This window comes from Oncorhynchus masou, chromosome 24 (genome assembly GCF_036934945.1).
Source record: "Oncorhynchus masou masou isolate Uvic2021 chromosome 24, UVic_Omas_1.1, whole genome shotgun sequence".
In the NCBI taxonomy this organism is placed as follows: Eukaryota; Metazoa; Chordata; class Actinopteri; order Salmoniformes; family Salmonidae; genus Oncorhynchus; species Oncorhynchus masou.
Window position 1 is genome coordinate 85,360,674 of NC_088235.1, and position 25,661 is coordinate 85,386,334.

A 25,661-nucleotide genomic window follows, 5' to 3' on the forward strand; every position below is an offset into this window, starting at 1 on the left:
GTGAACGAATGCATAGAGCGCCATGTGTGCCGTCCTGCCTTTATCGCTGAGAAGTCTTTAGGCTGGCATCCAAAGGCTTTTCCCTTTGCAGCTAATGTGCTTTAGGCCCCTTGCCAGCAGACAAGCTTTTCACTGCTCTTAACTTAGAGGAGCCCTTTCTCTTTTTTCTTTCTAGGGCTACCTGTCAGTCACTTCAATTCCACTGGTAGAAATAATTAATAGCGGGCAATGTGTGAGAGTTCTAATTTGCTTTTGTTCTTCACGCTTGAACTGAGAGGCTCTTTGCTTGTAACACAAATTCCCCCCTGTCATGTGAAGCAAGCAGAATTACTACGTGTATAGCCCTGCAACCACTATCAGGGCAATAAACAGTACTGATGTCTAAGCTATACGGACAATCATCTCAGCCTTGTTTACCCTCAAGGAGAGGTGAATGCTTGTGCAAGACAAGTTCCCAAGTTCATGTGTAAGGGAAAATAGAATGCTTCCACCCCATCAAAGCAACCACAGCGCGGAAGAAAGGGGGTGAGACCAGGGTTGGTGACACTCACCTTGCCATCATTACAAGTGTAGACTGTTCTAGGGGAGGGTGAGTGGCTGGAGCTGGTATTGGCCTCTTCTCTGCACACTTCCTGTGGCTCAACGACGGGCTCCACCACCTCCGCTTTGATTGTCTGAGTGCCATTGTCATGCATAGGCTCTGTATAAGGTGCAAAATCAAAAGTAATGTTGAGATGCATATCTCTAGGCACATTGTATAGTGTTGTTAGTCTCTCAGGTGACAACAAGCCTAGAACACTGACAGAGGCCTTGACTCATCCACAACAGTATGTGGTTAGGGAGTTGTAGTCTTAGCTTTGGACTGGCGCCTGTAGCAAGGCTCCACTGTGCCTCGAGACTGTGGGGCTATTTTAACCCAGTAAGCTGGCTTGGTGGTTGGCCACACTAAGCGTTAATGTAGCTGATAAGTTTTAATATTGGTCAGCGCAATACATTCCTGACCCGAAAGCACCCTTGCCAGTCTAATCTTTAGCCTGTCCATTACACCGCCTGGCTCCCATGTCACACTCCAGTGGCACCAATGCAAAACACATGGAGCTGGCCATGGAACTGGCTTGAGGGCTGCACTTCCACAATCGAGTAGTCTCAGGGTTCCAGACTAACTTTCTCCACTGGTGGCACCTAGTTTTTCAGTTGATGGCAACCAGCACGATTTTGTTCGCACCAATGTTTCACAGCTGTGACCTGACCCGTGTCCGTTTATACAATCAATTAGACTTTGTTTTTACCACTCTGACTACATAATGGTAATCATTTATTTGAATGGTAAATCTATATTGATAAACAGATTAAATACCCTAGGCCTATTCACAGTACAGGTGGATGCATATTCAAAAGGAGTGTGTGCATGCATTGAGTTATGGGGCTTCTTTTGGCTGATTTCATGGGGCTACAGATGAAAAACAATGTTTCCCTTCCATTTGAGTGTTATTTTATTGTACTGTAAAGGAAAAGGGGGATACCTAGTCAGTTGTCCAACTGAATGTATTCAACTGAAATGTGTCTTCCACATTTAACCCAACCCCTCTGAATCACAGAGGTGCGGGGTGCTGTCTTGATCGACATCCACATCTTTGGCGCCCGGGGAACAGTGGGTTAACTGCCTTGCTCAGGGACAGAATATATTTTACCTTGTCAGCTCTGGGATTTGATCCAGCAACCCTCCGGTTACTGGCCCAACGCTCTAGCCACTAGTGATCAACAACATTTGCAAAGAAGAAGCAAACTATTATTTTATAAAAGTGTGCACTCTCTTTAAGAGCTAATGACATTCATTCACACAATAAGTACATTTACATGCAAAGTAATCATTCCATATTCAATTTATTATGGCACTAGGCAGATAATGCAATAGTCATGTAAACACCTCTTACTCTGCTTATCTTAAAATCGTCTTAAAGTCAAAATCGAAGTAAGCATCTGCCGATTAAAATGTTTTTTTTTTCTCTTAGTAATTTTTTGATTTATTAGGACATATTAACACCTTAAAATCAGCGTTCCAGTTGTGTTTTTTATCTGCGCATGTGGAAGGACCAGCCTTCCACAAGGACCAGCCTTCCACAAGGACCAGCCTTCCACATGGGTCTTCCCTCTTTAGCGCAAGTGAAGTACAGTGGTTGCTCCACTAAATGTTTTGCGATTATGCTGCGGGACTTAGAGGTCATTTGTGGTTTAGTATGGTACCCTGCGTCACCACTTCATTGCTCCAGACCAGCGCAAGGGGGAGTTAGAGTACTGATTATGCTTTTGGGTCTCAAGGCGCTACTGTGTCTTTAACTGACAATGAATGGGCAACATAAACCTAAATAGAAACGGACAATTGTGCACAACTTCAGTATTACTTACTAAAACTGTTGTTACACTAAGGTTTTTTATTCTGAGAGAAATTTAAGACTACAATTAGGGTGTGGAAAGTTAGGATTATTTTGCTCTTACTGTAGTACTGTAGCCTACTCCCGACCAGTCACGTTGTACAGCACCTGAGTGGCGTAGCGGTCTAAGACACTGCATTGCAGTGCAAGCTGTGTTGCTACAGATGCTGGTTCAATACCTGTGCCAGCCTCAACTGGGAGACCCATGAGATGACTGTAGGTTTTTGGCTTCTCTCCCTCTAAAAACATAAATAATTCTAAATAACAAACTAGCTTTATTTACAAATTAGTAACAATGTCTCACCCCATGTTCAAGAATGGCCTTTTTCCTCATTCATTTTACCTTATTTGAAAACAAAATCTCCAATTTTTTTTTTTTTTTTTTTAAACAAAGAGATTATTATTAATTTAGCATTATATAAAAGCCCCTTGGATATTCTCAGATACAGTTGAAGTCGGAAGTTTACCTACACTGGAGTTATTAAAACTCATTTACCAACCACTCCACAAATTTCTTGTTAACAAACTATAGTTTTGGCAAGTCGGTTAGGACATCTACTTTGTGCATGACAAGTAATTTTTCCAACAATTGTTTACTGACAGATTATTTCACTGTATCACAATTCCAGTGGGTCAGAAGTTTACATACACTAAATTGACTGTGCCTTTACACAGCTTGGAAAATTCTGATAGGCTAATTGACATCATTTGAGTCAATTGGAGGTGTATCAGTGGATGTATTTCAAGGCCTACCTTCAAACTCAGTGCCTCATTGCTTAACATCATGAGAAAATCAAAATAAATCAGCTAAGACCTCAGAATTTTTTTTGTAGACCTCCACAAGTCTGGTTCATCCTTGGGAGCAATTTCCAAGGACTGAAGGCACCACGTTCATCTGTACAAACAATAGTACGCAAGTATAAACACCATGGGACCACGCAGCCATCATACCGCTCAGGAAGGAGACACGTTCTGTCTCCTAGAGATGAACGTACTTTGGTGTGAAAAGTGCAAATCAATCCCAGAACCACAGCAAAGTACCGTGTGAAGATGCTGGAGGAAACGGGTACAAAAGTATCTATATTCACAGTGCTAATGACAATTGTTATGTTTGGAGGAAAAAGGGGGAGGCACACCATACCAAACGTGAAGCACAGGGGTGACAGCATCATGTTGTGGGGGTGCTTTGCTGCAGGAGGGACTGGTGCACTTCACAAAATAGACGGCATCATAAGGCAGGACAACTATGTGGATATGTTGAAGCATCATCTCAAGACATCAGTCAGGAAGTTAAAGCTTGGTAGCAAATGGGTCTTCCAAATGGACAATGACCCCAAGCATACTTCCAAAGTTGTGGACAACAAAGTCAAGGTATTAGAGTGGCCATCACAAGGCCCTGACCTCAAACCCATAGAAAACTGACCTAAAACAAGGAATTTTTACTAGGATTAAATGTCAGGAATTGTTAAAAACTGAGTTTAAATGTATTTGGCTAAGGTGTATGTAAACTTCTGACTTCAGCTATATATTTATACCCCCTTTCCCCCCCAATTTCATGATATCCAATTGGAAGTTAGTCTTGTCCGTACGGGAGTTGCAGTGATGGGACTCAGGAGAGGCGAAGGTCGAGAGCTATGCGTTCTCTGTAACACGACCCTGCCAAACCGTACTGCTTCTTGACACACTGCCAAAATAGCGGAATAGCCGCTCGGATCAGAGACGAGGCAGAGCATTAGGCTTTGATGAATAACTGGGCATGCTGGGAGCATAGCAACAGACAGCGCATCTCAGTATCAGAAGTAAAAATACAGCCAGACTGGTGTGCTGCTGTGTTTTTCCAAACCTTATAAAACTGTTGAGAGTTGACCTACAACTGATCCAAAAGGAATGAAACATTCAGATTACAGGGCTTTTGCACCGTTAATGAAATGTAATTTTCACTGCAGTTTACAGCCTAGAGTAGAATTGTGTACTCTCTTGAAAACAGTAATGCAATTATTCATTGCATTGTGGTGTTGTAGGAGTCTAGGTAGGATAACTGTAATGTCCCTAAAAGAGATCATTAGGGGAGCATTATGAGCTGCGTGTCTCATGTCTTCACTGTTCTTCCACCCGCAATGAGGCACCATACCTCTCCACTGCCTATCAGCTATACCGCCATGTTCTTGTGGAATAAAAAATAAATACAAGATTGGTACACCTTTGAATGATTTTGTTTGTGGTACGATCGCTAGTTAGCCTATTGCAGATCTGGACAAACGATCCACCTACCACTATTGTCACTATGAATGGTGGATAGAGGGAAGAATAGAGAGACTGGTAGATTATATTGACCTGTTGTCTAGTAAGCATGCGGAAAAGCGTAGAACATAAGGGAAGTACCAAAACACCTTAATATAGGGGAGGCGCATGCTAGCAGATTAAATTTAGCTAGGATGGAAGAAATTATATAGTCAAACCTGCAAAATGTAAACCAGGGGAGAAAAAAAACAACACACTACCCTCCCCTATAACTGATAACCTTTTTTTATTTTAAACTTCCCAAAGCAAAAAATAATAATTACAGCCCCCCTTAGCAAGGAATGTTAGCCTACATAGCTGGAAGCTACTGGTATCTTCTTGCATTGTAAAGTGTTATAGCCTTTTATGCACTGTTTTGCGAACTGTAAATATCATTTGCAATATTTCTACATGCCGTGTTGCATTATTCAAGTGTGTTAACGTCTGTGCAGCATGAGTGGGGAGCTAACATGATGCAGCCTAGACTCCGAGTGAGTGCAGTGGTTCCTCAGGACAGGCTACATACAGCTAGCAATGAGTAAGTGGAGCAGGCACGGTGCTGTCGTGCTATAAGGGGACATAGGCTGCGCTGACAATACTTGATCCTCTCTCAATCAGTAGACGACGTGAGACACATTTCACAGAAGTACCAAAAGTAACAAAAAGTGTATGTTCTATTATAGAAAACGTACCAAAGTTTTGGTAGGCCTATACTAAGCAACATTAAACTAAGCTATAAAAAACTTTCACTGGCACGCTAGGGTCCAATTACAAATTGGTGTCACACTGCCAAGTCAAAGGGTCGCAAATGTGAGTGTTCGACGGATTTTAACCTCTTGATGCTATGGGGGCGCTATTTCATTTTTGGATGAAAAACGTTCCCGTTTTAAACAAGATATTTTGTCACAAAAAGATGCTCGACTATGCATATAATTGATAGCTTTCGAAAGAAAACACTCTGACGTGTCCAGAACTACAAAGATATTTTCTGTGCGTGCCCTAGAACGTGAGCTTCAGGCAAAACCAAGATGAGACGGCATCCAGGAAATGAGCAGGATTTTTGAGGCTCTGTTTTCCATTGTCTCCTTATATGGCTGTGAATGCGAGAGGAGTAAGTCTGCCCTTTCTGTCGTTTCCCCAAGGTGTCTGCAGCATTGTGACGTATTTGTAGGCATATCATTGGATGATTGACCATAAGAGACCACATTTACCAGGTGTCCGCCCGGTGTCCTGCTCCGAAATTGGTGCGCAAAAGTCAGCTGCAAGTATTTTTCCATGGAATTTAGAGAAGAATGCAAGCTTCCACGAACGATATATCAATGAAGAGATATGTGAAAAAACACATTGAGGATTGATTCCAAACAACGTTTGCCATGTTTCGGTCGATATTATGGAGTTAATTCGGAAAAAGTTTGACGTTGTAGGTGACTGAATTTTCAGTTCGTTTTGGTAGCCAAATGCGATGTACAAAACGGAACGATTTCTCCTACACACAGACGCTTTCAGGAAAAACTGCGCATTTGGTATGTAACTGAGAGTCTCCTCATTGAAAACATCCGAAGCTCTTCAAAGGTAAATGATTTTATTTATTTGGTTATCTGGTTTTTGTGAAAATGTTGCATGCTAAATGCTACTCAAAATGCTAAGCTAGCTTAGCATACTCTTACACAAATTAGTCAATTTCTATGGTTCAAAAACATATTTTGAAAATCTGAGATGACAGTGTTGTTAAGAAAAGGCTAAGCTTGAGAGCAGGCGCATTATTTTCATTTTATTTGCGATTTTCAGAAATCGTTAACCTTGCGTTATGCTAATGAGCCTGAGGCTTTAGTCACGATCCCGGATCCGGGATGGGGAGTTTCAAGAGCTCGGGGATTCAATTTTGTAACCTCTCGGTTACTGGTCCAACCACAAACCACTATGGCTACCTGCCGCCTCAAAAGCTGTAGTAACACACTAAAGACTTTAATGATAACAACTAGAGGTCGACCGATTATGATTTTAACGCCGATACTGATTATTGGAGGACCAAAAACGCCGATACCGATTAAATCGGCCGATTTAAAAAAAATGTATTTGTAATAATGACAATTACAACAATACTGAATTAACACTTATTTTAACTTAATATAATACACCAATAAAAATCAATTTAGCCTCAAATAAATAATGAAACATGTTCAACATGGTTTAAATAATGCAAAAACAAAGTGTTGGAAAAGTAAAAGTGCAATATGTGCCATGTAAAAAAGCTAACGTTTGAGTTCCTTGCTCAGAACATGAGAACATATGAAAGCTGGTGGGTCCTTTTAACATGAGACTTCGATATTCCAAGGTAAAAGGTTTTAGTTAATATAGCATTTAACCTCTTACACTTAGACTATTTATTTTTCTCCCGTTTTAAACAAGATATTTTGTCACAAAAAGATCGACTATGCATATAATTTACTGTTCGAAAGAAAACTCTGACGTGTCCAGAAATACAAATATCTTTCTGTGCGTGCCCTTTAACGTGATTCAGGCAAAACCAAGATGACTTGGCATCCAGGAAATGACAAGGATTTTTGAGGCTCGGTCTTTCATGATCTCCTTATATGGCTGTGAACGCAAGAGGAATGAGTCTGCCCTTTCTGTCGTTTCCCCAAGGTGTCTGCAGCATTGTGACGTATTTGTAGGCAGATCGTTGGAAGATTGACCATAAGAGACCACATTTACCACGTGTCCGCCCGGTGTCCTGTGCCGAAATTGGTGCGCAAAAGTCACCTGCCAGTATTTTTCCATGGGGCACAGAGAGAGAAGCAAGCTTCCACGAACTGCATGTCAATGAAGAGATATGTGAAAAAACACCTTGAGGATTGATTCCAAACAACGTTTGCCATCGATATTATGTAGTTAATCCGGAAAAGTTTCACGTTGTAGGTGACTGCATTTTCGGTTCAAGCCAGGCGCAATGTAGAAAACGGAACGATTTCTCCTACACACAGACGCTTTCAGGAAACACTGCGCATTTGGTATGTGGCTGGGAGTCTCCTCATTGAAAACATCAGAAGCTCTTCAAAGGTAAATGATTTTATTTATTTGGTTATCTGGCTTTTGTGAAAATGTTGCGTGCTACATGCTACACAAAATGCTATGCTAGCTTTGCATACTCTTACACAAATTAGTCAATTTCTATGGTTCAAAAGCATATTTTGAAAATCTGAGATGACAGTGTTGTTAAGAAAAGGCTAAGCTTGAGAGCAAACGCATTATTTTAATTTTATTTGAGATTTTCAGAAATCGTTAACGTTGCGTTATGCTAATGAGCCTGAGGCTTAGTCACAATCCCGGATCCGGGATGGGGAGTTTCAAGAGGTTAAATCCACTTCAAGTCTCAGAGCGAGTGACGTTTAAAACGCTATTAGCGCACACCCAGCTAATTAGCTAGCCATTTCACATCGGTTACACCAGCCATTAGGCTGATAGGCTTGAAGTCATATAAACAGCGCTGTGCTTGCGAAGAGCTGCTGGCAAAATGCACGAAAGTGCTGTTTGAATGAATGCTTACGAGCCTGCTGCTGCCTACCATCGCTCAGTCAGACTGCTCTATCAAATCATAGACTTAATTATAACATAATAACACACAGAAATACGAGCCTTTGGTCATTAATATGGTCGAATCCGGAAACTAGAATTTCGAAAACAAAACATTTATTATTTCAATGAAATATGGAACCGTTCGGTTTTTTATCTAACGGGTGGCATCCCTAAGTCTAAATATTGTTGTTACATTGCACAACCTACAATGTTATAATAATAATATAATTACGTAAAATTCTGGCAAATTAGTTCGCATTGAGCAAGGCTGCCCAAACTGTTGCATATACCCTGACTCTGCGTGCAATGAACGCAAGAGAAATGACACAATTTCACCTGGTTAATATTGCCTGCTAACCTGGATTTCTTTTAGCTAAATATGCAGGTTTAAAAATATATACTTCTGTGTATTGATTTTAAGAAAGACATTGGTGTTTATGGTTAGGTACAGTCGTCCAATGATTGTGCTTTTTTCGTAAATGCGCGTTTGTTAAATTATCCCCCAGCGATGCATCGATTATATGCAACGCAGGACACGCTAGATAAACAAGTAATATCATCAACCATGTGTAGTTATAATTAGTGATTATGATTGATTGATTTTTATAAGATAAGTTTAATGATAGCTAGCAACTTACCTTGGCTTCTACTGCATTCGCATAACAGGCTGGCTCCCCGTGGAGTGCAATGAGAGGCAGGTGGTTAGAGCGTTGGACTAGTTAACTGTAAAGTTGCAAAATCGGGTCCCCCGAGCTGACAAGGTGAAAATCTGTCGTTCTGCCCCTGACCAAGGCAGTTAACCCACCATTCCTAGGCCGTCATTGACCATAAGAATGTGTTCTTAACTGACTTGACTAGTTAAATAAAAAAGGTATAAACACTTTTTAAAGAAAAAAGGCTAAATCGGCGCCCAAAAAAACGATTTCCGATTGTTATGAAAACTTGAAATCGGCCCTAATTAAATCGGCCATTCCGATTAATTGGTCGACCTCTAATAACAACCAAATCCTTCATAACTTATCAACTCTGCAGCTGCTTGCTAAAAAGCATATAATGACAGAACCCAAACCTACAGATAAATATATATTATATATATATTTTTTTTAATTGATGAACTCAATGTGGGTGACACTAGTCTAGTAAAACAGTTTTTTCTTAACCTGAACAGATGTGCAAGGCAGGCTGCAGTGAGAGGTGACTGGAGAGTGTGTGACTCTCACCGCTGCCGAGCCTCATGAGGAGTACGTCCTGCAGCCTCCTGTTGAAGTCACGCAGCTCCTTCACCTCTGTTAGCAGGCTGCCATACTCCTTCAGCTTCTTGGCCTGCTGGACCAGCTGCCTGCGGGTTCTCTCCAGCTCCTGCTGTAGCCTCCTCACCTCCTCCTCCTGCTGCCTGTAGCTGTGGACCAGCTCCTCATACAGAACCCGCGGTACCACCGCCTTCTCAGGTCCAGAGTCCCCCTCCTCCTCCAACTCAGCCAGCCTGTCCTCCTCCAGGTCATCATCTCCCTCTATGCAGGAACTCACAGCGTTCCTCTCCAGGCGGGCCACCACCGCTGCCAGGCTCTTCGAGGAGTTGGCTGTGGGACGCCCATGGTCCTGTGTCTGGGCCTATAGAATCAAATAGGATTTAATGCAGGTTATCATTGTTTAAAACACAAGGGTTATGTATGTGATAATAATGAAGTGGAGCCTGCGTAATCATTTCATGTGATAAGAGTGATCTGGTGTGTCATAAATGTCATATTTTCAGTAAAAATGTAATAAATTTGACTATATATATTTATATACAGAACAAAAATATAAATGCAACATGCATCAATTTCTATGATTTTACTGTGTAACAGTTCATATAAGGAAATCAGTCAAATTAAATGAATGCAATAGCCCCTATGGATTTCACATGACTGGGCAAAGGATCAGCAATGGGTGGGCCTCTGGGGAGCTAGGCCCAGCCAATCAGAATGAGTTTTTCCCCCCAAAAATAACTTTATTACAGACAGAACTATTCCTCAGTTTCATCAGCTGTCCGGGTGGCAGGTCTCTGGAAATCCTGCAGGTAAAGAAGCCAGATGTGGAGGTACAACCTGTGTTTAATAAGCTTCTTGATCATAACTTTACATTTTGTGTTTTCTATTTATGTTCAGTATATATATATATATATATATATATATATATACACACACACACACATATACACACACACACAGTGCCTTGCGAAAGTATTCGGCCCCCTTGAACTTTGCGACCTTTTGCCACATTTCAGGCTTCAAACATAAAGATATAAAACTGTATTTTTTGGTGAAGAATCAACAACAAGTGGGACACAATCATGAAGTGGAACGACATTTATTGGATATTTCAAACTTTTTTAACAAATCAAAAACTGAAAAATTGGGCGTGCAAAATTATTCAGCCCCTTTACTTTCAGTACAGCAAACTCTCTCCAGAAGTTCAGTGAGGATCTCTGAATGATCCAATGTTGACCTAAATGACTAATGATGATAAATACAATCCACCTGTGTGTAATCAAGTCTCCGTATAAATGCACCTGCACTGTGATAGTCTCAGAGGTCCGTTAAAAGCACAGAGAGCATCATAAAGAACAAAGAACACACCAGGCAGGTCTGAGATACTGTTGTGAAGAAGTTTAAAGCCGGATTTGGATACAAAAAGATTTCCCAAGCTTTAAACATCCCAAGGAGCCCTGTGCAAGCGATAATATTGAAATGGAAGGAGTATCAGACCACTGCAAATCTACCGGGACCTGGCCGTCCCTCTAAACTTTCAGCTCATACAAGGAGAAGACTGATCAGAGATGCAGCCAATAGGCCCATGATCACTCTGGATGAACTGCAGAGATCTACAGCTGAGGTGGGAGACTCTGTCTATAGGACAACAATCAGTCGTATATTGCACAAATCTGGCCTTTATGGAAGAGTGGCAAGAAGAAAGCAATTTCTTAAAGATTTCCATAAAAAGTGTCGTTTAAAGTTTGCCACAAGCCACCTGGGAGACACACCAAACATGTGGAAGAAGGTGCTCTGGTCAGATGAAACCAAAATTGAACTTTTTGGCAACAATGCAAAACGTTATGTTTGGCGTAAAAGCAACACAGCTCATCACCCTGAACACACCATACCCACTGTCAAACATGGTGGTGGCAGCATCATGGTTTGGGCCTGCTTTTCTTCAGCAGGGACAGGGAAGATGGTTAAAATTGATGGGAAGATGGATGGAGCCAAATACAGGACCATTCTGGAAGAAAACCTGATGGAGTCTGCAAAAGACCTGAGACTGGGACGGAGATTTGTCTTCCAACAAGACAATGATCCAAAACATAAAGCAAAATCTACAATGGAATGGTTCAAAAATAAACATATCCAGGTGTTAGAATGGCCAAGTCAAAGTCCAGACCCGAATCCAATCGAGAATCTGTGGAAAGAACTGAAAACTGCTGTTCACAAATGCTCTCCATCCAACCTCACTGAGCTCGAGCTGTTTTGCAAGGAGGAATGGGAAATAATGTCAGCCTCTCGATGTGCAAAACTGATAGAGACATACCCCAAGCGACTTACAGCTGTAATCGCAGCAAAAGGTGGCGCTACAAAGTATTAACTTAAGGGGGCAATAATTTTGCACGCCCAATTTTTCAGTTTTTAATTTGTTAAAAAAGTTTGAAATATCCGTTCCACTTCATGATTGTGTCCCACTTGTTGTTGATTCTTCACAAAAAAATATAGTTTTATCTCTTTATGTTTGAAGCCTGAAATGTGGCAAAAGGTCGCAATTTTCAAGGGGGCCAAATACTTTCGCAAGGCACTGTATGTATATATATATATATAATGGTTTAAAATGTAAATGTTGAATAGATGTCCATATATCCATAGCGGAGGGGGGGGGGGTTGGTTGACAAAATTATATGATGTGCTATAATCACTGGGAAGAGTCATGAGGTTATTTGATGAGATACTCAGAGGACTTGCCTGTTAAAGGGCAGCTGTCCAGAGTGTTGAATGTGTTAATCCAGCATATGGTTAAACAAAAAACAGGGGGATTTTTGGGGAACGTCCAAACTCATAGTAACAGTTTGTTAAATTATAAAAAGACAAAATTACCATAAGTATTCTTCATATTCCTGGAGAACAGCGTTATTAGTGAAGATTTTGAATCACACAAATCTAATTTTATTTGTCACATGCTTCGTAAAGAGGTGTTGACTAACAGTCAAATACTTACTTACGCACCATCAAATTCACTGAGCACAAAAACCACAGAAATGCTCTAACAGTTTGAAAACCATGACCAGTTTTGACTACCTTGCTTTGTTGCACCTACCTTTTTATGTCTCAATGGCAGTCGTTCCTCCCCAAAGTGGTTCTCAACTGAAATTCCCATATTCCTTGTCGACATCTTAGGAATTTTCATCTTCTTTTGCATTATATTGTGTTCAAACTCATCAATGTTATCTGCAAAATAGAGCTTAGCGTCAGCTGAAATCAAATATATAAACTCTTCAGACAGAAGTAAAGGTTACATAAGAGAAAAAAAGATTCTCAAAAATCAGAGTGAATTTGTGTTACGGCAAATATTATGGAGGGTGATCAGTGCCAGTTTGAAAATGCAAAGCTTAGATTCTAAATTGGTATGTGAAAATTATAAATGTATTTTTATTTTCAAAACAGTGTGCATGATTCATGCCACAATTCAATTGCAAAGTTAAAATGAACATAGAAAAATGTTAATTGAAAATGGTAAATGGATATGCTTAATTTTAAATAAAAATGGTAAAAGTGCACATTATCCCACTAAACCAGTCTATCACCAATGCAACCCGTCAGGTATCATGCAAGGGTACTCATCATGCGAACAACTAACCAGGAAGAAGTGGCTCGGTGACTGTGCAAGTGATGAGCAACTCAGCCTCGTGTTTGGTTAACTTTGTACTTTTTCTGGGCTCAGGCAATCTAAATTGCCTAGGCTTTGGCTTAGCAGGCCAATATGTTATTCTAGTGTACAGGACACCAGGTTCAAACCCTGTCGGTTACAGCAGTTAAAATCATTGCAACGAAAGCCTGACATGGCTAGAATGTACCAATGCATGGCGGTGTTGTGTTGCTCTCCTGGTTCACGCATCCAGGAAGCAATTTGCATGAACGTGGAAAATTAAGAGAAAAAAATGTTAAAATTGAGCATTTGGTAATGAAAACAGCCCCTTTTCCATTTCTGTTTACATTTACCAATTTTCAATTAACCATTTTAACATTGCAATTTCATTGTGGCACACCCACTGCTATGAAAATATAAATGCATTTATCATTTGGGCATTTAAGCATTTTTGAACTGGCACTGATCACCCTCCATAAAATGAGCCAGCCCGAAGACCTTTTATGCATCTCCATCTGGCATGAGTTTCACCCATCTTCAGTAAACAAGCTGCATGTAGTTTGTTTTACTTATGTGAAGCTTGCCACAATAAGAATTATCCACAATATTGGAATTTGAGGTTCGCCTTCAAAATAAAAGTCCCTAATAGAAAGAAATCCATTAGTCACAAATAGTGGAATTGCGCCATGTTTTGACTTGATAATGCTAAAACAAGTTTGGACTGTTATATACATTTTAACAAAAGACAAGTTAATTTGACAAAAATAAATAACATCTGTTAAATCGCACTGTGGATGTATTAGATTTCAGAATTGCACAGGGTACTTATATTTCTTATTTATTTTACCTTTATTTAACCAGGTAGGGTAGTTGAGAACAAGTTCTAATTTACAACAGTGATCTTGCCAAGATAAAGCAAAGCAGTGCGACAAAAACAACAGAGGGATAAACAAACATGGGATAAACAAACGTACAGTCAATAACAATAGAAAAGGTATATTTTTATTTTACTAGGCAAGTCAGTTAAGAACAAATTCTTATTTTCAATAACAGCCTAGGAACAGTGGGGTTAACTGCCTGTTCAGGGGCAGAACGACAGATTTGTACCTTGTCAGCTCGGGGATTCGAACTTGCAACATTTTGGTTACCAGTCCAACGCTCTAACCACTAGGTTACGCTGCCGCCCAGTGTGTGCAAATGTAGTAAGATTAGGGAGGTAAGACAAATAGGCCATAGAGGCTAAATAATTACAATTTAGCATTGACACTGGAGTGATAGATGTGCAGATGATGATGTGCAAGTAGAGATACTGGGGTGCAAAAGAGAAACAACAAAAAATTACATGGGGATGAGGTAGATGGGTGTGCTATTTACAGATGGGCTGTGCACAGGCACAGTGATCGGTAAGCTGCTGTGACAGCTGATGTTTAAAGTTAGAGAGGGAGATACAGTGCCTTGCGAAAGTATTCGGCCTCCTTGAACTTTGAGACCTTTTGCCACATTTCAAGCTTCAAACAAAGATATAAAACTGTATTTTTTTGTGAAGTATCAACAACAAGTGGGACACAATCATGAAGTGGAACAACATTTATTGGATATTTCAAACTTTAACAAATCAAAAACTGAAAAATTGGGCGTGCAAAATTATTCAGCCCCTTTACTTTCAGTGCAGCAAACTCTCTCCAGAAGTTCAGTGAGGATCTCTGAATGATCCAATGTTGACCTAAATGACTAATGATGATAAATACAATCCACCTGTGTGTAATCAAGATCCGTATAAATGCACCTGCACTGTGATAGTCTCAGAGGTCCGTTAAAAGCGCAGAGAGCATCATGAAGAACAAGGAACACACCAGGCAGGTCCGAGATACTGTTGTGAAGAAGTTTAAAGCCGGATTTGGATACAAAAGGATTTCCCAAGATTTAAACATCCCAAGGAGCACTGTGCAAGCGATAATATTGAAATGGAAGGAGTATCAGACCACTGCAAATCTACCAAGACCTGGCCGTCCCTCTAAACGTTCAGCTCATACAAGGAGAAGACTGATCAGAGATACAGCCAAGAGGCCCATGATCACTCTGGATGAACTGCAGAGATCTACAGCTGAGGTGGGAGACTCTGTCCATAGGACAACAATCAGTCGTATATTGCACAAATCTGGCCTTTATGGAAGAGTGGCAAGAAGAAAGACATTTCTTAAAGATATCCATAAAAAGTGTCATTTAAAGTTTGCCACAAGCCACCTGGGAGACACACCAAACATGTGGAAGAAGGTGCTCTGGTCAGATGAAACCAAAATTGAACTTTTTGGCAACAATGCGAAACTTTATGTTTGGCGTAAAAGCAACACAGCTCATCACCCTGACCACACCATCCCCACTGTCAAACATGGTGGTGGCAGCATCATGGTTTGGGCCTGCTTTTCTTCAGCAGGGACAGGGAAGATGGTTAAAATTGATGGGAAGATGGATGGAGCCAAATACAGGACCATTCTGGAAGAAAACCTGATGGAGTCTGCAAAAGACCTGAGACTGGGACGGAGATTTGTCTTCCAACAAGACAATGATCCAAAACATAAAGCAAAATCTACAATGGAATGGTTCAAAAATAAACATATCCAGGTGTTAGAATGGCCAAGTTAAAGTCCAGACCTGAATCCAATCGAGAATCTGTGGAAAGAACTGAAAACTGCTGTTCACAAATGCTCTCCATCCAACCTCACTGAGCTCGAGCTGTTTTGCAAGGAGGAATGGGAAATAATGTCAGTCTCTCGATGTGCAAAACTGATAGAGACATACCCCAAGCGACTTACAGCTGTAATCGCAGCAAAAGGTGGCGCTACAAAGTATTAACTTAAGGGGGCTGAATAATTTTGCACGCCCAATTTCAGTTTTTGATTTGTTAAAAAAGTTTGAAATATCCAATAAATGTCGTTCCACTTCATGATTGTGTCCCACTTGTTGTTGATTCTCCACAAAAAAATACAGTTTTATATATTTATGTTTGAAGCCTGAAATGTGGCAAAAGGTCGCAAAGTTCAAGGGGGCCGAATACTTTCGCAAGGCACTGTATGTCTCCAGCTTCAGTAATTTTTGCAACTCGTTCCAGTCAATAGCAGCAGAGAACTGGAAGGAAAGGCGGTCAAAGGAGGTGACGGCTTTGGGCATGACTAGTGAAATATACCTGCTGGAGCGCATTCTACGGGTGGGTGTTGCTATGGAGACCAGTGAGCTGAGCTTAGGCGGGACTTTACCTAGCAAAGACTTATAGATGACCTGGAGCCAGTGGGTATGGTGACGGATATGTAGCGAGGGCCAGCCAACGAGAGCATACAGGTCGCAGTGGTGGGCAGTATATGGGGATTTGGTGACAAAACGGATGGCACTGTGATAGCAAATTGGATGCAGTCTGAGTAGAGTGTTGGAGGCTATTTTGTAAATGACATCGCCGAAGTCAAGGATCGGTAGGATAGTCAGTTTTACGAGGGTGTGTTCGGCAGCATGAGTGAAGGAGGCTTTGTTGCAAAATAGGAAGCTGATTCTAGATTGGAGATGCTTAATGGGAGTCTGGAAGGAGAGTTTAGTTTAAACATATACCTAGGTATTTGTAGTTGTCCACATATTCTAAGTCAGAACCATCCAGAGTAGTGATGCTAGTCAGGCGGCAGCAAATCGGTTGAAGAGCATGCATTTAGTTTTACTAGCATTACAGTAAACAAGCAGTTGGAGGCCACAGAAGGAGTGTTGTATAGCATTGAAGCTCGTTTGGAGGTTTGCTAATTAACACGGGGTCCAAAGAAGGGCCAGATGTATACAGAATGGTGTCATCTGCATAGAGGTAGATCAGAGAATCACCAGTAGCAAGAGGGACATCATTGATATATACAGAGAAAAGAGTCAGCCCGAGATTTAAACCCTGTGGCACCCCCAGGCCCTCCGTTTTGACACACTGAACTCTATCAGAGAAGTAGTTGGTGAACCAGGCAAGGCAGTAATTTGAGATACCAAGGCTGTTGAGTCTGCCGATAAGAATGCGGTGATTGACAGAGTCGAAAGCCTTGGCCAGGTCGATGAAGACAGCTGCACAGTACCGTCTTTTATCGATGGCGATTGCAATATCGTTTAGGACGTTGGGCATGGCTTAGGTGCACCCATGACCAGATCGGAAACCAGATTGCATAGTGGAGAAGGTACGGTGGGATTCAAAATGGTCGGTGATCGGTTTGGTAACTTGGCTTTTGAAGACTTTAGAAAGGCAGGGCAGGATGGATATAGGTCTAGAGTGACTCCCCCTGTGAAGTTGGGTATGACCGCAGCAGCTTTCCAATCTTTGGGGATCTCAGCCGATATGAAAGAGGTTGAATAATAGGGGTAATAGTAATAGGGGTTGCAACATTTTCGGTTGATAATTTTAGAGAGGGTCTAGATTGTCTAGCCCAGCTGATTTGTAGGGATCCAGATTTTGCAGCTCTTTCAGAATATCAGCTGTCTGGATTTGGGTGAAGGAGAAGCCAGATGGAAAGCATGGCCAACTGGAGAAAAACGCTTATTGAAATGATTGATTATCGCAGATTCATCGGTGGTGACAGTGTTTCCTAGCCTCAGTGCAGTGGGCAGCTGGGAGGAGGTGCTCTTATTCTCCATGGACTTCAGTGTCCCAAAACTCTTTGGAATTAGTGCTACAGGATGCAAATCTGTTTGAAAAAGCTAGCTTTAGCTTTCCTAACTGATTGTTCCTTACTTCCCTGAAAAGTTGCATATCGCGAGTGCCATTTGATGCTAATGCAGTACGCCACAGGATGTTTTTGTGCTGGTCAAGGGCAGTCAAGTCTGGAGTGAACCAAGAGCTATATATGTCCTTAGTTCTACATTTTTTGAATGTGCCATGCTTATTTAGGATGGTAAGGAAACACTTTTAAAGAGCAACCAGGCATCTCTACTGACAAGGTCAATATCCTTCCAGGATACCCGGCCAGGTAGATTAGAAAGGCTGGCTCGCTGAAGTGTTTAAAGAAGCATTTGACAGTGATGAGGGGTGGTCGTTTGACCGCGGACCCATTACGGACACAGGCAATGAGGCAGTGATCGCTGAGATCCTGGTTGGAGACAGCAGAGGTGTATTTAGAGAGTAAGTTGGTCAGGATGATATCTATGAGGCTGCCCATGGTTACGGATTCAGGGTTGTACCTGGTAGGTTCCTTGATAATTTGTGTGAGACTGAAGGTATCTACCTTAGATTGTAGGATGACAGGGGTGTTAAGCATATCCCAGTTTAGGTCACCTAACAGTACGAACTCTGAAGATAGATGGGGGTGAAAATCAATTCACATATCGTGTCCAGGGCACAGTGGGGGCTGAGAAGGGTGTATAACAAGCGGCAACGGTGAGAGACTTATTTCTGGAAAGGTGGATTTTTAAAAGTAGAAGCTTGAATTGTTTGGGCACAGACCTGGATAGCATGACAGAACTCTGCAGGCTCTCTCTGCAGTAGATTGCAATTCCGCCCCCTTTGGCAGGTCTATCTTGTCGGGAAATGTTGTAGTTGGGGATGGAAATTTTGGTGGCTTTCCTAAGCCAGGAATCAGATACGGCTAGGACATCAGGGTTGGCGGAGTGTGTTAAAGCAGTGAATATAATAAACTTAGGGAGGAGGCTTCTGATGTTAACATGCATGAAACCAAGGCTTTTATGGTTACAGAAGTCAACATAATGAGAGCGCCTTGGGAATGGGTGTAGTGCTGGGGGCTACAGGGCTCACTACATCACCAGAGGAACAGAGGAGGAGTAGGATAAGGGTACGGCTAAAGGCCACAAGAGTGGGTCGTCTAGTGCGTTGGGAACAGAGAATAAAAGGAGCAGATTTCTGGGTGTAGTAGAATAGATTCAGGGCATAATGTACAGACAAGGGTATGGTAGGATTTATTTTACCAGGTAAGTTGACTGAGAACACATTCTCATTTACAGCAATGACCTGGGGAATAGTTACAAGGGAGGGGGATGAATGAGCCAATTGTAAGCTGGGGGTGATTAGGTGACCATGATGGTATGAGGGACAGCTTGGGAAATTAGCCAGAACACCGGGGTTAACACCCCTACTTTTACGATAAGTGCCATGGGATCTTTAATGACCTCAAGGGAGTCAGGACACCCGTTGTGAGTGAGTCCAGTGGAGGTAAACCTAGGCATTGAGTGGCGATGAGAGCGGTTGCGTCTCTGGAGGCACCAGTTGAGCCAGGTCAAGTCTCCGCATGTGTGGAGGGTGCGACAGAAGAGCTATCTAAGGCATTTAGGGCAGGGCTGGGGGCTCTAAAATAAAATAATAATAACTACCCTAAACAGCAGTAGACAAGGAATATTGACATTAGGGAGAGGCATGTGTACCCAAGTGATCATAGGGTCCAATGAGCAGCAATAGGTGAGTCAGGGAGCCGTTCAGTAGTCGCTACTACGCTAGGCGAGCTGGAGACACGGTGATTCAGAAAGCTAGCGGGCCGTGGCAAGCAGATGGGTCTTCGGCGACATTGCAATGGAAAAGCATGTTGAAACCACCTCGAACGATTACGTCAGCAGACCAGTCGTGATTTATCGGCAGGGCTCCGTGTCGGCAATAAAGAGTCCAGGCCAATTGGCAAAATAGGTATTGTAGACCTTTTCGGCGAGCCGGGAAATGGGCCTAGCTTGAGGCTAGCTCAAGGCTAACTGGTGTTTGCTTTGGGACATAGGCGTTAGCCAGGATTAGCCACTCGGATTGCATCTAGCGAGCTGCGATGATCCGGTATAAATGGTCCAGAGCTTGCGTTAGGAATCCAGAGATGTGGTAGAGAAAAAGCAGTCTGATATGCTCTGGGTTGATATTGCGCTGTGCAGACTGGCAGGTATTGACCGAGCGGAGGCTGGCTGGTGTCCGAGTTAACGGTGAAGACCGTAGCTAACTGACTACTAGCTAGATAGCTGGCTAACTTCTGATGGGAGTATCCGGTTCTAAAGTATAATAGCAGATCCGTACCACATTGGGCGAGTCGGGTTGCAGGAGACAATATCACTTTCCATCTACGGACTGAATATTAACATATTTCGTATATGAAAAAACAAACAAGGAAAACAATTTACACAAGACAAAACACATGTCCGACTGCTTCGCCATCTTGGATTATCACTGTACAGCCTTACCTATGGATCGTTGATCAATGAAATGGGTGACCGACAACACAACTGAGTTTACACAACTATTAATGAAATAGCTCTTATTGCAGGACTCAAAGCACAGAAAGGTGACACATTAAGCTTACTTGTCAACCTAGGTGTATTGCAGGGCTTGACATGAACTTTTTTAGCCACTTGTCCTTCAGACAAGGTAACTGATTTCTTTACTTGTCTGAAGGAGAAAAAAAATGGCCTACATGTCAAACTGTATGCATATTGGCTACAGACTCATGCTCAAAAAATGTAAATGTTTCCAGAAAATGTAGCCAAACTTTGCACATTCCTTGTTGAAGGAGGACAATATGGAGGGGTCAGAGGAGTGTGATGAAGACATAGGTTTTGGTGTCATTGATTACTTTGTTCTGAACTCTGTTAATAAACCATCTGGCAGTCTGACGGACGGATTTGGGTTTGACGGATGCCAGGACAACGCTACCTGCCCCAATGTAGAATGTCAACTGTAAAGTTTGGTGGAGGAAGAATACATTTTTGGGGCTAGTTCCCCTTAGTTCCAGTGAATGGAAATCTTAATACTACAGCATACAATGACATTGCATACAAATGTGTGAGGGCCCTTTCATGTTTCAGCATGACAATGCCCCCTGTGCATTTCCATATAGAAATGGCTTGTCGAGATCGGTGTGGAAGAACTTGACTGGCCTGCACAGAGCCTTGACCTCAACACCATCAAATATCTTTGGGATGAATTGGAACGTGGACTACGAGCCAGGTCTAATCGCCCAACATCAGTGCCGGACCTCACTAATGCTTGTGGCTGAATGGAAGCAAGTCCCCGCAGCAACGTTCCAACATCTAGTAAAAAGCCTTCCCAGAAGAGTGGAGGCTGTTACAGCAGCAAGGGGGGGGGGGACCAACTCCATATTAATGACCATGATTTTGGAATGAAATGTTCAATGAGCAGGTGTCCACATACTTTTAGTCATGAAGTGTATAAGTATGCCCCCAATACATTCAGTCAGGGGTCTCGTTAAGAGTTCAGAAATCTGCATTTCAAAACACAGACAAAAATGTTTAAATCAGTTTTAAACCATTTCACCTGCGTTTTATATTGATAGTGAACTGTGTTTTGTTTGCTTTAATATAGAGTGATCAGGGGTGTGCAACTAGTTTTCCTTCACAGAAAATACACTGCTCAAAAAATAAAGGGAATACTAAAATAACACATCCTAGATCTGAATGAATGAAATATTCTTATTAAATACTTTTTTCTTTACATAGTTGAATGTGCTGACAACAAAATCACATAAAAATTATCAATGGAAATCAAATTTATCAACCCATGGAGGTCTGGATTTGAAGTCACACTCAAAATTTAAGTGGAAAACCACACTACAGGCTGATCCAACTTTGATGTAATATCCTTAAAACAAGTCAAAATGAGGCTCAGTAGTGTGTGTGGCCTCCACATGCCTGTATGACCTCCCTACAACGCCTGGGCATGCTCCTGATGAGGTCGCGGATGGTCTCCTGAGGGATCTCCTCCCAGACCTGGACTAGAGCATCCGCCAACTCCTGGACAGTCTGTGTTGGTGGATGTAGCGAGACATGATGTCCCAGATGTGCTCAATTGGATTCAGGTCTGGGGAACGGGCGGGCCAGTCCATAGCATCAATGCCTTCCTCTTGCAGGAGCTGCTGACACACTCCAGCCACATGAGGTCTTGCATTAGGAGGAACCCAGGGACAACCGCACCAGCATATGGTCTCACAAGGGGTCTGAGGATCTCATCTCGGTACCTAATGGCAGTCAGGCTACCTCTGGCGAGCACATGGAGGGCTGTGCCGCCCCCCAAAGAAATGCCACCCCACACCATGACTGACCCACCGCCAAACCGGTCATGCCGGAGTATGCTACAGGCAGCAGAACGTTCTCCACGGCGTCTCCAGACTCTGTCACATGTGCTCAGTGTGAACCTGCTTTCATCTGTGAAGAGCACAGGGCGCCAGTGGCGAATTTGCCAATCTTGGTGTTCTCTGGCAAATGCCAAACGTCCTGCATGGTGTTGGGCTGTAAGCACAAACCCCACCTGTGGACGTCGGGCCCTCATACCACCCTCATGGAGTCTGTTTCTGACCGTTTGAGCAGACACATGCACATTTGTGACCTGCTGGAGGTCATTTTGCAGGGCTCCTCCTGCTCCTCCTTGCAAAGGTGGAGGTAGCGATCCTGCTGCTGGGTTGTTGCCCTCCTACGGCCTCCGCCACGTCTCCTGATGCACTGGCCTGTGTCCTGGTAGCGCCTCCATGCTCTGGACACTACGCTGACAGACACAGCAAACCTTGCCACAGCTCGCATTGATGTGCCATCCTGGATGAGCTGCACTACCTGAGCCACTTGTGTGGGTTGTAGACTCCGTCCCATGCTACCACTAGAGTGAAAGCACCGCCAGCATTCAAAAGTGACCAAAACATCAGCCAGGAAGCATAGGAACTGAGAAGTGGTCTGTGGTCCCCACCTGCAGAACCACTCCTTTATTGGGGGTGTCTTGCTAATTGCCTATAATTTCCACCTGTTGTCTATTCCATTTGCACAACAGCATGTGAAATTTATTGTCAATCAGTGTTGCTTCCTAAGTGGACAGTTTGATTTCACAGAAGTGTGATTGACTTGGAGTTACATTGTGTTGCTTAAGTGTTCCCTTTATTTTTTTGAGCAGTGTACATTAGTGCAACACATTTGGCAGAAAACAGCTTCATAAGAACCATTTTAGATCTGCATTTAGAAAGTTCTTTATTTTCCCAACTACCTTTTTACATTAACTAATTACTGTCTTTTGTAGAATTGATATAACAATCCAACATTATCTAGTCCAACTATGGCATGATTCCACTTTTTGTATACTTTCAAGTCGTAACTTTAATTTAAGGTGATAGCAAATTCCACGATTGTGGAAAACTTCACATAAGTGTGTGTTTTCTAGCTATCTAGCTATGGAACAAGATACCTGCTAAAAGGTTGAACATGCGTATCGTTAGGCTCGTGAGAAAATCCATACTTAAATTGTTAAAATCGTAAGAAAAGCCATGCGTGAAACATAAAATTTCATCTTGAACATACAAACATGTTACAATTAAAGACATTTTTTAGGCTTGAACAAATCTTGTGCTGCAATTCTGACGTACAATAAAACCTTTCAGAGTTTTGGTAGTTTCATCTCGCCAACAAACAAAGAAAGCGTACACCAAACGGCCTATGAGGATGTGAAAAGCATAAGTCTAAAATAAACGGAAGTCAGGGAACACGGAAAGAGGTATCCTGCACATTTTCAAGTTAAGTCTCCATTCTCTATTACTCCCAAGGTTGCCAATGACCACTCAAAACCTGCCCAAAAGGCCTAAAATCTAGGCCAATTTTTTTCCACAGCAAGATAAGGAGTTCCAATATTTATACAATAAACCCTTTTCCCATAATATTATCGACCCAACTAAGGAATATCGTAGTAACTTGTAATGACGTTTGAAGCAAAATTAGGTTAACCTAAAAATAATTTTTACTATGACATAACAAAATAAAGGAATTTGAATATGTAGCAAGAGTAGAAATAATTTACCCTTATTAAGCTCGGCAGGTCATTTTTCCATCAATGGATGTCGATTTTGCTCATTGACTGCTATGATTAAGCAATAAGGCACATTGGGGTATGGTACAGTGCATTCGGAAAAGTATTCAGACACCTTGAGTTTTTCAACATTGTTACGTCAGAACCTTATTCTAAAATTGATTAGTGCTTTTTCTCCTTCAATTACACACAATACCCCATAATAACAAAGCAAAAACAGGTGTTTACATTCTTTTGCAAATGTATAAAAAACATAAAATTACATTTACATAATTATTCAGACCCTTTACTCAGTACTTTGTTGAAGCACCTCAGGCAGCGATTACAGTCTCAAGTATTCTAGGGTATGACGCTACAAGCTTGGCACATCTGTATTTGGGGAGTTTCTCACATTCTTCTCTGCAGATCCTGTCAAGCTCTGTCAGATTGGATGGGGAGCCTCGCTGCACAGCTATTTTCAGGTTTCTCCAGAGATGTTCTTTTGGGTTCAAGTCCGGGCTCTGGCTGGTCCACTCAAGGACATTCAGAGACTTGCCCCGAAGCTGCTCCTGCATTGTCTTGGCTGTGTGCTTAGGGTCGTTGTCCTGTTGGAAGGTGAACCTTCGCCCCAGTCTGAGGTCCTGAGCAGGTTTTCATCAAGATTCTCTCTGTACTTTGCTCTGTTCATCTTTCCCTCAATCCTGACTAGTCTCCCAGTACCTACTGCTGAAAAACATCCCCACAGAATAATGCTTCCACCACCATGCTTCACAGTAGGGATGGTGCCAGGTTTCCTCCAGATGTGACACTTTGTATTCAAGCCATTGTTTCCCATGGTCAGAGTCCTTTAGGTGCCTTTTGGCAAACTCCAATCGGGCTGTCATTTTACTGAGGAATGGCTCTCGTCTGGCCACTCTACCATAAAGGCCTGATTGGTGTTGCAGAGATGGGAGAACCTTCCAGAAGGACAACCATCTCCATAGAGGAACTCTGGAGCTCTGTCAGAGCGACCATAGGGTTCTTGGTCACCTCCCTGACCAAGGACTTTCCCCCGACTGCTAAGTTTGGCCAGGCAGCCAGCTCAAGGAAGATTCTTGGTGGTTCCAAACTTCTACTTAAGAATGATAGAGGCCACTGTGTTCTTGGGGTCCTTCACTGTTGCACACATTTTTTGGTACCCTTCCCCAGATCTGTGCCGAGACACAACCCTGTCTCGAAGCACTAAGGACAATTCCTTCCACTTCATGGCTTAGTTTTTGCTCTGACATGCACTGTCAACTGTGGGACCTTAAATAGACAGGTGTGTTACTTTCCAAATCATGTCCAATCAATTGAATTTACCACAGGTGGACTCCAAGTTGTAGAAACATCTCAAGGATGAACAATGTAAACAGGATGCACCTGGGCTCAATTTAGAGTCTCATAGCAAAGGCTCTGAATACTTAAGTTATTTCTTTTTTTTAAATGTTTATTTTATTTATAAATTTGCCAACATTTCTAAAAACCTATTTCACTTTGTCATTATGGGGTAGTGTGCAGATTGATGAGTAACATTTTTTATTTAATACATTTTAGAATAAGGCTGTAACGTAACAAAATGTGGAAAAAGTCAAAGGGTCTGAATACTTTCCGAATGCACTGTATTATATCCAATGGTAGACTACAATGGCTTATAAGATAATAGGCTACTTGATGGCCAACAGAAGCAAACGTATCATTCTACA

General features: G+C 42.1%; 2 protein-coding genes across 4 annotated transcripts in view; both read right to left on the bottom strand.

Moving 5' to 3' along the window:
- agbl4 (AGBL carboxypeptidase 4) overlaps positions 1 to 25,661 on the bottom strand; it is a 426,805-nt gene that overhangs the window by 104,417 nt on the left and 296,727 nt on the right. The gene's annotated exons all lie outside the window — the stretch shown is intronic.
- bend5 (BEN domain containing 5) overlaps positions 1 to 25,661 on the bottom strand; it is a 36,992-nt gene that overhangs the window by 7,847 nt on the left and 3,484 nt on the right. The window contains exons 1-4 of one of the 3 annotated variants that reach the window (XM_064935377.1): positions 12,627 to 12,716; positions 10,290 to 10,341; positions 9,449 to 9,899; positions 552 to 700 (exon numbers count right to left, since the gene is read on the bottom strand). In XM_064935377.1, the coding sequence (XP_064791449.1) occupies positions 552 to 700; positions 9,449 to 9,899; positions 10,290 to 10,310 (621 nt within the window). In that variant the 5' untranslated portion in view covers positions 10,311 to 10,341; positions 12,627 to 12,716. Of the gene's footprint in view, positions 1 to 551; positions 701 to 9,448; positions 9,900 to 10,289; positions 10,342 to 12,626; positions 12,758 to 25,661 lie in introns of those variants that run through there. The other 2 variants (XM_064935376.1, XM_064935375.1) reach the window with 2 other exon arrangements.